Source organism: Vigna umbellata, chromosome 4 (assembly GCF_029865625.1).
Source record: "Vigna umbellata cultivar VRB3 chromosome 4, Vumbellata_1.0, whole genome shotgun sequence".
Lineage (NCBI taxonomy): Eukaryota > Viridiplantae > Streptophyta > Magnoliopsida > Fabales > Fabaceae > Vigna > Vigna umbellata.
The window spans coordinates 40,857,414-40,872,421 of record NC_142168.1 but is presented as its reverse complement, the minus strand read 5'-3'; the positions used below and the strand labels follow the sequence as shown (position 1 = coordinate 40,872,421).

The 15,008-nt window shown below is 32.6% G+C and overlaps 1 protein-coding gene across 1 annotated transcript; it reads right to left on the bottom strand.

Annotated features, from left to right (window-relative positions):
- Positions 1–10,029: 10,029 nt before the first annotated feature.
- LOC148200201 (cation/calcium exchanger 1-like) lies at positions 10,030–11,912 on the bottom strand. The gene has a single exon (XM_088112059.1). It carries the CDS (start codon positions 11,860–11,862, stop codon positions 10,120–10,122), a length of 1,743 nt encoding a protein of 580 aa, XP_087968185.1. The 5' UTR covers positions 11,863–11,912; the 3' UTR covers positions 10,030–10,119.
- Between the last annotated feature and the right edge of the window lie 3,096 nt (positions 11,913–15,008).

Here is a 15,008-nt window from a genome sequence, read left to right as displayed (position 1 = left end):
TTTGAGAGGTACAAGTTTAAAATGTTTTTATTAAAGTTTAAATTATGTCTTTTGCTTATAATAAACATTAAATATTTAAACTAATTAAATATTTAAATTTAAGATTAAGTATTTTTTAGTTGGCTTAATATCCTATTTTGTCCTTAATTTCGCTCAAAAATCTCAAAAATGTCAAATTAGTCCATCCTTTAAAAAGTGCTTTAATTACGTTCTTATTTAATAAAATTTATATCATCAAATCCCTTTCGTTAAATCCGTATAAACGGTCTTAATTATTTTTTTTTCTCTTCTACTTTAATAATTAACGCCGTTTGTACGAATTTAACGGAAGGGATTGTAAGGACGTAATTGACGCACTTTTTAAAAGATGGACTAATTTGATATTTTCGAGCGAAACTGGAGACAAAATAGGATATTAAGCCTTTTTAGTTTTTAAGATACAAATTTGGAATTGGAATTCGTCTGTATGGAACTGTGAGACATCTTAATTTTAAAAATAATAAATATAACTTTTTAATTTGATAAATTTTTTTAATAAAATTATGATATATATGAATCTCAAATTTTAAAAATAATAAATATAGTTGTTAAATCTTTTATATATCAAAGGACATAAATCATTCGGAAAACGTTTGTTTAAACAACCAACTTTTGCTAACTTTTTTACAATGCCACTTGGCACGTATTGATTGGTCATTTTTGAATTTTTTTAAAAGATATAATATGTCGTTGAGGACATTTTAGGAAGGAAAAAATGGTTTCTTGATTTCAGTTGAGAAAACCCTATGTATTTTGCATCTTTTTTTCTCTGGCGAATACTACCATTGCTCTTACTCTCCCTCTACCATTGCTCTCACGGGTCTCTTCACTAAAGTTCTCTCTCCGTCTCGCTCTTCCTCTCCCCATCGCCGGCGAAGTTGGTCCAATAAGTATGGTTCTCGCTCTTTTCTTCCGCCATTTCCCCCTGCTCTCTTTGTTTTCGTTGGAGCCATTTTCCCCTTCTCTCCGTCTTGCGATTTTGACCTCCCCCAATGTGTCAAGGTTGGTAGCACCATGAGAAAGTGCGAAGAGAACAAGTGCTGCACGACTTAGGATTATTATAGGTTTTCAATTTATGTTAATTACATGTGTAGAGATTTTCATTGTATGAGCATTGTACAGGTTTTAGTATACAAAAGATTATTATTATTATAGATGTTGGATAATATGTACTTATATGATATTATATGAATAAAATTTCAATTTTGATATATTTTGTCTGTGTTTTTGGGTGACCTTTTCCACATTTTCGGATGGATGATTGAGTTTATTGGTCATGGGTGGTGTTTACTTAACCAATGAACAACATAAGTCATTCAATTGTTGAGAAAAATGCACATTTAGGTGGTTTACACCAAGTTAGGGGAAGTCCATGACTATTGGTGCCCATGTCATGCCCTCGTAATTGATTACAGGGGTCTTGTAATCGATTACCAGAGACTTGGGGGACAATTGCACAGAAAGTTCAACGTAACTCCCTAGTTGGAACAACAACACTCCCCATGATGATTTTTGCTCTGTTTTTGTTTAATTTTTCCATTTTTTGAGATGAGTGAGTGAGTTCAATGCTATTGGGTATGTTCCCTGCATCAACGATGATGTTAGGCCATTTATTTCTTCAAATAAAAATGTCCATTTAGGTAGTTTTCTCCAACTGAGGTTAGGTGCATGACCATTGTTGTAACACCCCTTCTCGGAGTGTCACAATAAATTTTTTTATTTTTTTAATTAAGAAACATGTCATCTAATGTTGTTACAGTGCACAAATTTTAAAAGGAAATTTCAATAAGTAATATATATGTGAACAAGAGGGAAAAATATACGTATAAGATAACGTGATTCTTTTTTATTAGAAATTAGACTCAAAAAGCTTTCTAATAACTACTAATTTGTAATTTTTGGACATCTAGGTACAATTAATTCCTTAAAGTTAATGTTTTACATATTCGTGTCAACTCTAACCTTTGTTAGTTGTTTTACTCTTAACTTTCTCCACCGAACTCCAAATGAGTTGATTCTTTTTTTGTTAGAATCTAGACTCAAAGAGCTTTCAAATGACTACTAACTCATAATTTTTAGACCACTGTACTAGGTGCAGTTAATTTCCCAAAAACAACGTTTTTGTAAGCTTCCTAAATGGTCATAGATTTCACCTACCTTGGTTTAAACACCTATATGGATTGTTTGGTCCCCAATTGAGTAGGGCAAACTGTGTTTTGATATACTTGACACTATCAATGATAAGAAACATGAGGTATCCATGAAAAAATTGGAAAAAATCACCCATAGGAACACAAAAATGACCTTGGGGAGTCAAGGTTTCTCAGTTGGGGAGTAATGTGTAACTTTTTGTACAAATCAGCAATCAACCCCTGGTAATCGATTCAGGGTCCCTGTAATCGATTACCAGGGGCTGAGTGTTGATTTCTACGAAAAGTTACACATTACTCCCTAGTTGGGAGAACTTGACTCCCCAAAGTCATTTTTGTGTCCCTATAAGTGATTTTTTCTATTTTTTTACATGGATGACTCACGTTGCTCATCATTGATGGTATCAAGTGCATCAAAACACAGTTTGGTTCACTCAATTGTGGATGAAACACATGTTGCTCATCATTGATGATGTCAAGTGTATCAAAACACAGTTTTCCCCACTCAATTGTGGAGGAAAAAACTCCTATAGGTGTTTGAACCAAGGTAGTTCAAGTTCATAACCATTTTTGAACAACTCATGTCCTGGTATGCCATCTAATGTTGTTACAATGCACAAAATTTAAAAGGAATTTTCAATAAGTAATAGATCTGTGAACAAGAGAGAAAAATATACGTATAAGATAACGTGTTGTCAACTTTGACCTTTGTTGACTATTTTAATCATAACTTGTCTCATAGACCTCCAAATGATGTGATTCTTTTTTTATTAGAAACTAGATTCAAAAATATTTCCATTGACTACTACTTTGTAATTTTTGGACTTCTGAGTAGGTACATTTAATTTCTTAAAGTTAACATTTTATATATTCCTACCACCTCTAACCTCTGTTGGTTGTTTTGCTTTTAACATTCTCCACCGAACTCCAAATGAGTTGATTCTTTTTTTATTAGAAAATAGACTCAAAAATATTTCCAATGACTAATAATTTTTAATTTTTGGACATCTAAGTAGGTACAGTTAATTCCTTAAAGTTAACGTTTTATATATTCGTGCCAACTCTGACCTTTGTTGGTTGTTTTGCTGATAAATTTTTCCACCGAACTCCAAATGAGTTGATTCTTATTTTGTTGGAATCTAGACTTAAATATCTTTCAAATGACTATTAACTCATAAGTTTTAGACCACTGTACCAGATGTAGTTAATTTCCCAAAAACAACGTTTTATTAAGCTTCCTAAATGAGTTTACTTCCAAGTTATTGTTTCATGTTTCTTATTTTATTCTATTTTATTTTATTTCTTTATAAACTTACAACCATCAACAATGACTAACACGAGTCATCCGTTGAAAAAAATGGACAAAGACAACCTTAAGCACAGAAAAATCACCATGGGAAGTCACGTTCTCCCAACTAAGGAGTGACTTGCAAGTTTTTGTATAAATAGCCATTAAGCCACTGGTGATCGATTACTAATCGATCACCAATGCATGTATCAACTTCAAGTGCTGAGGGACTTTAACTACCTTGCTAAAACACTCACATGGGGTCTTTGCTCCACAATGGGATGAACAAAGATAAGTTTTGATGCACTTGCAACCATCAACCATGACCAACAGAAGTCATCCATTGAAAACAATGGACAAAGGTAGCCTTAAGCACAAAAAAATCACCATGGGGAGTCACGTTCTCCCAGTTGGGGTACCTATTAAGCCACTAGTAATCAATTACAGACACCATGTAATCAATTACTTGAGCATCTCTTGGTTTCAAATGCTGAGGGACTTGAACTACCTTGCTGAAATACCCACATGGAGTCTTTGCTCCACAATAAATTGGACAAAGTACAATTTTGATGGAGGTTGGAGAGAGGACTGAAATGGAGAGGGAGAGAGGAATGAAATCTAAGTTGAAAATGGAAGGTGCACAAAGAGATAATTTCGGAATCCTCAAAAAAAGATAAATCGACATTCCTTTTCACTACAGCGACAACAAAATTTTTTTCTTACAAAACTAAAAAAAAAAATTCCTACAATCTAACACGTGAGCGTTGTTAAATTGTTATCAAATTTTAGTTGTCATCGCTATCCAAACCATTCAGACATGAAACATACATATTTAATATATAAAAAAAGTTTCAATACAAAAGAATGAAGTGAGCAAAAAAGTTTCTCCATTCCCTTAAATTGAAATAGAACAATAGATACATCCAAGTAACAATTGCGTCTGCGCCTGCGCCTCCTCAGTTAGAGAAGCGAGAAACAGAAGGTGTTGCTAGCCCTGTATAACTGCGTTGTCCGCATTTGGAATAAATATTTGATGAGTTTTATTATTCAGATTTTAAAAAAATCGTGAGCAAATCAAATATGATTGTCTTCTTCATAGGTTCTTAATTAAATATTTTTATCAAGTTGAGTGTTGGAAAATGAACCTTCTTATATACAAGTCCAACTCTATTAATAAGGATAGTATTGAAATCCAAGCTTTATTAAATATGAATTTATATTAAGTTAAGTTCATTTAAATGAATTTATTTCAAATTTAAATTTTAAATTTGTACTTATCAATCCAACAAATACATCTAAGAACATAACTTAATTAGGCTCATTCAGTATAATTGACCTAAAGTGACCAATTAATATTAATAAAGATAACTGTTGGTTTATTTACCATATATATCTTGGAAAAAAGATAACAAAAATCATGATATTTTGATAATGATAAAAGCAAGTCCAAGTCCAAAAATTCTAACATGCAAAATGTATTCAAAGACTTGTAGTTTAATATGTGTTTCAAGCTTTCGTAATAAGTCTTAAATGAATAAAATGTGTATAAGACTTAGTTTAGAGAAGTTTCAAAGCACCTAGTACAGTATGAGTAAGGAAAAGTTTAAAGTTGTAAAAAATGCTCTATGATAACTAATTAACTACAAAGTTAATTGATTATCCAAAATGATTTCAAAAACTTTCAAAAAGTTTTTGTAATAATCGATTACCACTCGCAGATTTTTTTTTAAATATCTGTGATAATTGGTTATCACATGAGGATAATTTATTATCATTGATAGTTATGATAAGTGACAGTTGTGATAATTTCTGTGACAATCGATTATCACTTGAGAATAATCGTTTATCAATGACAGTTGTAACTTGAGTGCTCAAATTCTTGACCTAATTTGAAAATCCATTCTATAGATAAAGTGGTTGGATTAAGAACAAAAAATACAGAGGAAATACATAAGTTACAAAAGTAAGAAAAGTCTGAGTACTTGAAAAACTATATGTATTTTGAGGCTTTGTAAGACCTAGTGTAAGTAGAGCGAGAACTCTCACCAAGTGTGATATTAAGTGATTGAATGTTGTTGTTGTTGTTAGGAGAAGTCGTTCATCCTTTGTGCGATTCAAAGGAGATGTTTATTACTTGTGGATTTGAAGAAAGGTGGTTCTTCATCTCTTGTGTGATTCAAGATAGGTGTCTTCATCCTTTGTTAGACTCAAAAGAGTTGTTCACCCCTTGTGGATTTAATCTATTTGGCTTCAAAAGAGGTGTTTTCTAAACCTTATCTTTATTCTTTTTGATTGTAAGTTGTGATTCATTTTAGTGATTGGTTAATTCCTCTTTAGAGGGATTAACAACTGGATTAACAACTGGACGTAGAGTTTGTTGATCCGAACCAGTATAAAATTTCTCGTGCAAATCTCTTTTTCGCTATACTCTTTACATTGTCTTATTAATTATAAATTGATTTTATAAAGGGGAAATTTTTTAAAAGCACAAATTTATTAAAGAAACCAATTCAACCCCTTCTTGGTTTTTGTTCAAATGCAATTATTTCGTTGTTCGACCCTGAAAATTGGTATCAAAGCTTGCTTTGATAGTCTTTAAAATTTTTGAAAATGGTGGGACAAAATCAAACCTTTGTAGGAGGTGCATCTACTAACAAACCTCTTCTTTTTATTGGTGAAAATTTTCCTTTTTGAAAAGTCAGGATGCAAAATGTTATTCAAGAATTTCAAAATAAAATTTAAAACAAAATATTAAAAAAATTTGGGTTTTCTTCATATAATAGAAAAATAAGATATAAGATAAGATAAGATCAAACATTCAAGAATTTTAGGTTTCTTTATATGCAAAAAATAATATGCAAGATAAAATAAGATCAAACATTAAAAATTGTTAGGGTTTTCTAATAAAAAGATAAGATAGAATAAAAAATTCAAACCATAACATTACTACAGATACCAAAATGATACAATTTTATACATGAAAAGTACGACGTTTCTGACTTTGAATTTCTTCTAAAGTATAAATAAGAAAATCAGATAAAGAACATGAAAATAGATAAAAATAATATCTGCCACAGTCTAGTAGATTGATAAGTATAAGAAGATTCGCCTCAAAGATGTCACTCTTTGATAAGAACCGTTTATAGAGATACTGCAATCCTAAGATTATTATGTTAAGGAAAACTCACCATAAAGATGTTAATCTTTGAAAAATCCTTAAGCTTAAGCCAAGAACAAAGAGAAACATCTCTTTAATGAAATAAATTCAATATATGATTAAAAAGTGTTTATATAAGCTTTTGATACCTTTGTACATAGGCACATAACTTTAAGAAAGTCTAGAAATCCTAAAAGAAACCCTAAGCCTAAAAACATAAAAACAAACTAATTTCTAAAAGAAAGCCCAATGCCTAAAAACATAAACCAATTTCCAAAAGAAATCCCAAGGTCCAAAAACATAAACTAATTTTTCTAAGAATTATTTTTCATTTGTTCTCCAAGTCATGATGTTCATGTTCCTTAAATTTCCAAGTTCTTGGAACATCTTCACAAAGATCTATTTTTCTAATTCTTTAGCCCTTGATCTTTTAGGTCCTCTAAATTGCAAGGTTTCCTCTTCAAGTTTCTTCTTATGTTAGATCAATGGATAACCCCTCTAAATTGCAAGGTTTCCTTCTTTAAATTTCATGCAAATTCTGTTCTGGGATGAAAATAGGAATTGGTTCAAGGAGAAACTTTGAAGCATAATAGTAAAAATCTAATAAAGATTAAATTTTTAATGAACATCAAAAATCCAAAATTTAAATATAAATAACCAAATAATTAATACAGAAGTAAATAAATAATTCATAATTAATATATTTGTCGATAATAATTGAGAGTGAAATTTGTCAATAAATCTTACCAACAACAACACTTATATTGATCAATTTTGTCCATAATAATCCATTAAAAAATACCAATTACCTTATGATTTTTTACAGTTTTCGACGAATAGTTACCATCAGTAAACTCATATTTTTTTATACTGATTTTGAACCACTCTTTCAAACTGAGTTTTGAATTTTGGAATTTCTTCCCATGTATTTTTTAGTTCATTGGAGATGATAAATGTTAATGGTCTAGAGGCAGCAACAAATTATTTAAATGATTTGAAAAGGCTTGAAAATGATGTCATTGGGGTAATTCTTCCTATACCCCAATTTTTTTTCTTTCACCTTATATATTTTAAAATTTTAATCATACTCTTACTGAAATTAATAGAAAAGATATTCTAGAGTGTGCTATCGTAAACTGTTTCAGTTGCATGCAACGGTGTATGCTAAGCCCTTTATTTGTCTTTTGATTAGTTTAGTGGGAAAGCTTAAGAGAACGTTGAGAGAGCTCATTTTATACGAGTCAAGATCCATCCTTTAGGACGTTCGCTACTGAATCCGGGTAAGGGAAGCTTATTAAATTTAATTCGTATGTTTGTCTTGTACTGAATGAACCTTATGTGTGTCGCATGAAGTATGAACTGTGTTATTTGATTGTTGGTATATGATCATAAGTATGAGGTGTATATTGGTTGAGTATGCATGGTCGAACGTTGTTGTACTGCATGAACATGGTATATGTTGGTTGAAATGTATGATATGAGTGATACGTGTGAATATGAAATATACATGCTTAGAAGTAGTGAACGTAAGTGAAACTTGAATATCAAATTCCCTATGATAACGTGTGTCCGACATTAAACGGTTCTCGACCGTTTGGTGTTCCAGTAAACTTCTTTGAATTGGAATACTTTCATTTGGGAAGGATTCTGGTCGAGCATGAGCTATGTAGTTTTTTTTACTTAGAGCTCATAATGAGCAGTGTCGACCAACAGTGTCGAGCGTCCTTGATAATGCAGATCCTTCATCTGTGTCGACCAACAGTGTCGAGCGTCCTTGATAATGCAGATCCTTCATCTGTGTCGACCAACAGTGTCGAGCGTCCTTGATAATACAGATCCTTCATATGTGTCGACCTGCCGTGTCGATCACTCTTGTTACTACAGATCATCCATCTGTGTCGACCTACCGTGTCGATCACTCTTGTTATTACAGATCATCCATCTGTGTCGACCTACCGTGTTGATCACTCTTGTTACTACAGATCATCCATCTGTATCGACCTACCGTGTTGATCACCCTTGTTATTACGGATCATTCATCTGTGTCGACCTACTGTGTCGATCACCCTTGTGACCACAGGTCATCCATCTGTGTCGACCGACAGTGTCGAATAACCTTGATTAATACAGGTCGTCCATCTATTTGGCAATTGGTTCCATTCTGTTTTGGAACGGAGTACATCCTTCGGTTTTTGGTTCTCCAAAGTCGTCCTCATTATGAAGGGGGCTGAACATTCTTTTTTTTAGAAAGTGGAACATAGAATGAAAATGTATTTAAGAGGATGAATTAAGATGTGCGAACACTATGAGAACGGAAATTGTGATTGTGGATTTGCATGAGCGTTCCAGGGTGGAACGACTCTTGAATGGATATTGAGATTTGTAAGTATGAACGTGGTAAGCTTAGATGGTGATCCATCCTAATATTCCATGAGTGCTCGTTCTCAAGTAGAGAGGAGTAGGTCATGTGTGAGAATGGTAGGAGGTCTAGTCCATAACTGTAACTTGGACAAAACAGACTAACCTTAGGTGGCTACTGATGAGCATTCCAGTTACCCCACCTGAGTGCACGGACGCCTTAGCTACACAGGATTCATACAGTCCGGACGGTCAGTCTAGTATCAGGAGTTTGGATGAAATTTATGTATGAATTGAATGTATATGTTGTGAACTTACTGGCTGGAATTAAGATGTATGAACTGTATGTTGTGGTTTGAATTAAATTCAATAAGCTTACCCTGTGTCTTTTTCTTGTGTTGTCGTTCGTCCTTGAACCTTCGTCTTGTCTATGCGATGATCATCCGTGTGGATGTGAGCAGATGGAGAGGCGTTACTGGAAGAAACACTGGAAGAAGAAAATTTGGAGGACGCCAACCTCGTAGAAGTGGAAGTGAAGGCCGAACAGTAGAGGCGTTCGTTTTTTAGTTAGATTAGCGAGTGGCTGTGAGCGAGCGCACTTTTATGGTTTGTATATAGTTGGACGTTCGGTCTTTGTGTTGTAAACCGTTCGTCCTTATCTTTTGTGAACACTCGTTAAATTATGTACATTTACGGTCGTTCGGCCTCTTTCGTTATTGTCGCTCCGTGTGTTTTAAAACTGTTTTGAATTATTAATATATGTGATTATTCTATAAATATTTTAGAATACACAATCTATAATACAAATTTATATTTCGGACTATATAATTCATAATACAAAACTAATAAAGTTAAACGAGAAAGGGAAATATGTCTACATAATTAAACTATCCTGTATAATATAGAACAAAGAGTTGATTGAATTAAATTTCTATCTGGTAATTCCTTTTCCATGGCCTTAGGCTCCTTGATGAGATGGTGATTATTCTATTCCTACTGTAAGAAGATATCAAAGCATAGTAACTTTACATTATTAATGATCTTAAAAACTGAAAATGTATGATAAAATAAGTCATGTCCATGAAATACATGAAAAAGGGGACCTTACTCCCTCTGAAAGTATTTCTCTAGAATTTAATAACACCAATTGCAATGACCATCCTTATAAACAAAAAGCAGAGGTAAATGGTCAAGAGCCCAATTCCCAATGACTTATCAAGCTTCATATTCTTCTTTGTCAATATCACAAGGGCCCAAAGCACCCCTCCCATCAAGAACAAAAGTGTTGCAAAAAGAGAAGGGTCCTTGGGAATCACATAAGACTCTGGGTATTCAGACCATGCTGAGAGTAGAAGAGGTAAGCCCAAGCCCATCAAAATGTTAAACATAGGGCCTGCATAACAACCAGAGACAGCTATTTGGGCCCCATCAGCTCCTCCATTCTTGGCCATTGCACCATTGGCTATCAAATCTCCTAGAGAATTACCCCAAGCTAGGACAGTTAGTCCAAGGATTGAAGGACTAACTCCTATCACATTCCCAAGTGCAACCAAGAGGGAAACAAGTTCCTCAGCAATGATATAAGTCCATGTTACACTCATGGAAAATCCCCCAGCTAGCCAAGGAAACAAGCATTTTCTGGGTGGACTAGTGCTCTTGGTTGTCACACATGCCATGTTACCCAAAACAATGCCAATCAAAGCAGCTGTCAAGTATGAAACAAGACTACTCCTTGAACTCTCATTTTCCATTTGGGTGTTACAAAGAGCTGAAAATAACACTGGTGCCAATGTGACAGATATAACAGCATATGGCTTTGACCAACCTTCCTCACTCACAACTGGTATAGTAAGCCTTCTTGGCAAGCAAAGAGGTAGCTCTAGTACATGTAGAAACTTGCTCAAGTAAGTAAAGTCAAAAGAATTATTACCCAAACCCTGATGATGCTTCTCCCCTTGATCTTCCATTACCTCTTTGTTTGATCCATTTGGTTTCTCATCATCAACACAGCCTAGCAATGGTACGCCTGACTCAGTCAAGTCATCAGAAGATGAGCCAAGTTCCCTTTCTGTCCTGTCCCCTCCATAGATGAAATGTGTTGCAGACACAGCACACACATACAGGAAGTAAATGGAAACATAAAAAATTGAACCCAACAAGCTGATTTTACCGATAGAAATGATGACAAGGAGAATGAAAAGTGCGAAAAGGAAGAAAATGACATCTCTGATGAAACTAGCCTTGTCAATTGCAGTTTCATTTGCACCAACAAGAAAACTTATGATCCCCAAAACAGCACTGGACACAAAAAACGCCCCTCCCAGAATGCTATTCAGGCCAACTGCACCGTCATTGGATCTTGTGAAAGAAACAACACTGGCAAAAAAATCAGGTGCACCATTTCCGAGAGAAAGCAAGGTTACCCCAGCTATGGTAGGGGATAGTCTCAAGATATTAGACAGACCTTCCAGGTTACTACAAAAGTAATTTGAAGCTGTATCTCCCAAAAGATAAAACAATATCACAAGCCACAGTATAAGCAGGGCATGACCCAAAAATGGGGAATGCCCAAAGCTGCAGTAAAAGATCTGCAGATAATTTATATACCCTTTTGACCTGCACTGAGCATGGGATTTGACATATAAACACTTTGAGTCATTATCCAAGTACTTGTGAAGATCGGCGCAACCATCAACACTGATGTCGCTGAGCATTCTGGCATGGTTGAACACATTTGCGGAGGCATCAACATCGGAACTGGAAGGGTGGAGATAGGCATTGAGGAAGAGACAGACGAGGAAAATGAAGGATATGTTGAGGAGAAGTAGTTTCCTGTGTAATGGTTTGGTGTTATAGATGGAACGTGCCATTTAGAGCATGTTCTTGAGGATGTGTTATTCGTGTCAATATATGGAGGATTCAGAAGTTGTGTCATATGATATGGTGTGAAGTTGTTGTGCCGTGGAATTTCCTCTGCTTCGTTAGAAGAGCATGAACCAGTACGATAAGGTCGAGGTAAAACATGACAGAGATTGAAGGTTCGATTCTCATCTGTTTTTCTAGTACTATAATTGGGGTACCAGTGTTTGGCAGCAAAAGTGTTTGATATGTGCAAAGGGAAATTTCTTAAGTACGTAAAATAACGTTGGGAAAGTGCTTAACAGTTTAGAGATTAAAAAATAATAAATAAAAGTGATTGTTAGTTGAAATAATAACGACCAATTACCAAAAAAATTGAATGTGAACGCAATTAGGTTTCTATCTGGAAAAATGGTCCCAAGATTAATTGACAATAATTAGTCTTAGAATAGATTAATTTTAATAAATCCTGATGAAACTCTGTTTTCATGCATTAATTTGTTGGACATTGAAATCGGACACTGAAACAAAATTACAGAGAAGTAAAAGATATAATGTTTGTAAAAATAAAAAGGAAAAACGACAACTAAAAGAAAGTACTACATTTAATCTTCAAATAAGTTAAAATCTAAAAATTAAAAGAGTCTCAGATAGGACGTAATTGTGAAATTGAAACGTAGTTATCAAACTTAGTTTTTTTTTTCACATTAAAATCATATAAAATAAATTGAAAACCCTAAACTTCTGAAATTTTATAGATGACGTATGGTACAAAATAACTAAATTAAAAAGCTTAATAAAAACAGACATATTCAGAAGTTTCATATGCTCTTTTTTGGAATGATATAGGAAACTGCGTGTCATGAAAAGAACAGAAAGTTTTGTTTTTAGAGCGGGAAAGAATAAGAAGCTATTTTTATCAAGTAGAACTAGAAGAAAATATTATTTAACGTCATTTATATACATATAAAAGAAACCAGACATTTATTTTCTCAGGTTTTTCAAAGACATCACGCTCAGACTTTGTTGTAAAACCTTACACATAAAATTAAATAATTTCTTTAACATTTATTATTTACAAATTTAGAAATGTTATGATACTAAATTAAAATAATTAAATAAAAAATAATTGTAGAGACTAAAAATAATTTAAATGTGGTATTTAAATTAATGTTAAATTTATTTTTAATTTAAAATTAGAGACTAATTTAAAATCAATAATAGTAAAAAATTAAAAGTATTTAATATTAGAGATAAATTGATATTCTAATTGATAAATTAATTATAATTTTTTACTATAATAAAGATTATTTTTAATATTAATAATTTTTAATTTATAAAATAATATTTAACTTAATTAATATAATGATTAATTAAAATTGATTGTTATTTAATGATTTTATTATAATGTGAGTTTAGTACTGTCTATGCATACTTTGGCAGTTACCCTACCCTATGACGCCCCGCAAATTTGCATATCAATTTTAATAGAAGAAAGATAAGAATTTAATAGGTTAAATAACGTTGTTATTATGTTAATTATTATATTATTAAATATAAAATGGTCCTTCAAAAGAATTTCATCCATGAACCTAAAACAAAAACATAATTATACTATATACGGCTCGATGTTATTTGGTTATAAGTTGTTTGTTTGTATTTGGTTTTAACCCGATATGTTTTAATGACATATTATTTTTAGCATATTTTAAATTAAACAATTGATTGGTGAGGTAAATGATCATGATTCATTGAGGGTTTACAAACATATAATTATTCTATAAATAACATATTCATCGAAATAAATGATGGATATTCATATTTTACAGTATTAACCACTACTTCACTGTTTTTATTGACTTGGTTGTCGAAATGTAAGAAGAAAACTCACTTAACGTGTAAAAAGTTAAGGAAGTCCATGAAAATAGAAGACTAATAATTGAATTTCTCGTGCTTACTCCTTTATTAAAAATCTTTGCTATGTGACTATTAGAATGAAAAACATTAACTTATTTATTGTCGATCATCGTAATATAATGAGGGTGTATTAGAATGAAAAAAAGGTTAAATAATAATTTAGGTTTCTAGTATAATATTTTGAATTTAAATGATTTTCATTTCTCTCTTTCTATATTTATGTTTCTTACATCAATTTGAGTGAGGTGGGAAAGAATCAATATGTTCTTTCTAAACTTGTGAATTATTTAAGAACAAATTTGAAGTAGTTACATCCACACAAAATTACATGACATTAAGTTAATAAAAGTTTAAAGCAATAGTAATAATAAATATATGATAATTGAGAGAATATTTATTTATTTATTTCTTAAAAAACTCATAATAAATATTAATATGAAATTTACCATCACAGAACTGTACCATAAAAGGAAAAAGAATGACACCATGATATCAGTATACATGAAACTTTGAATTCCAAGTAGAGAAAATATACCAATATACTTTAAAGATTCAGCACATGTAGCAACAACAAGACATTCTCCAGCACCACCTTGAATGTTTACCTTCACCCAACCCACCTCATGATATGTTAAAGAACTTCAAAATAGGAAAGTTACTGATATCATTATGTGTATACTTTGGTAGAGGCATTTTATAAGGGTTTGATGGACTTCACTATAACAACCTTCTTTTCAACACAAACTTTGTTGCATATGAACATTGTCATGAACAACTTCTCCATCTTTAGGCACAATGACGCAGAGATATTCTGTCACAACCTCATAAAGAACCTCATCGGAGATAAGGATCATCGAATGAACTTTTTCCTCCTTTCCTGTTCAAAACCTGTCTCTCTATGTGCAACATGCTTTTAAAAAGTGGTGTCCACATTTTTTTTCTATATAAGCAAGACTCTCATCTCGATTGTCCATAACTTGAAACTGTTGTTCCTGTTGAATTTCTTCATCCTGTATATGATACCAATTCTTGCAAATACATACCATAAACATGGAATGAGATTCAAACTGGTTTTGATAACAATTTTTGGTGCACCTAACTCCCAAATCAGTCAAAGAACAATGAAAGAAACAATGCAATACTAATTTCAAATCACACCAAAGATACCAAAGTACAAACACAACCTCTCCTTTTGTGTTTCGTCTTCATCTACCACCGCTCCATGACCGTCGCATTCTTG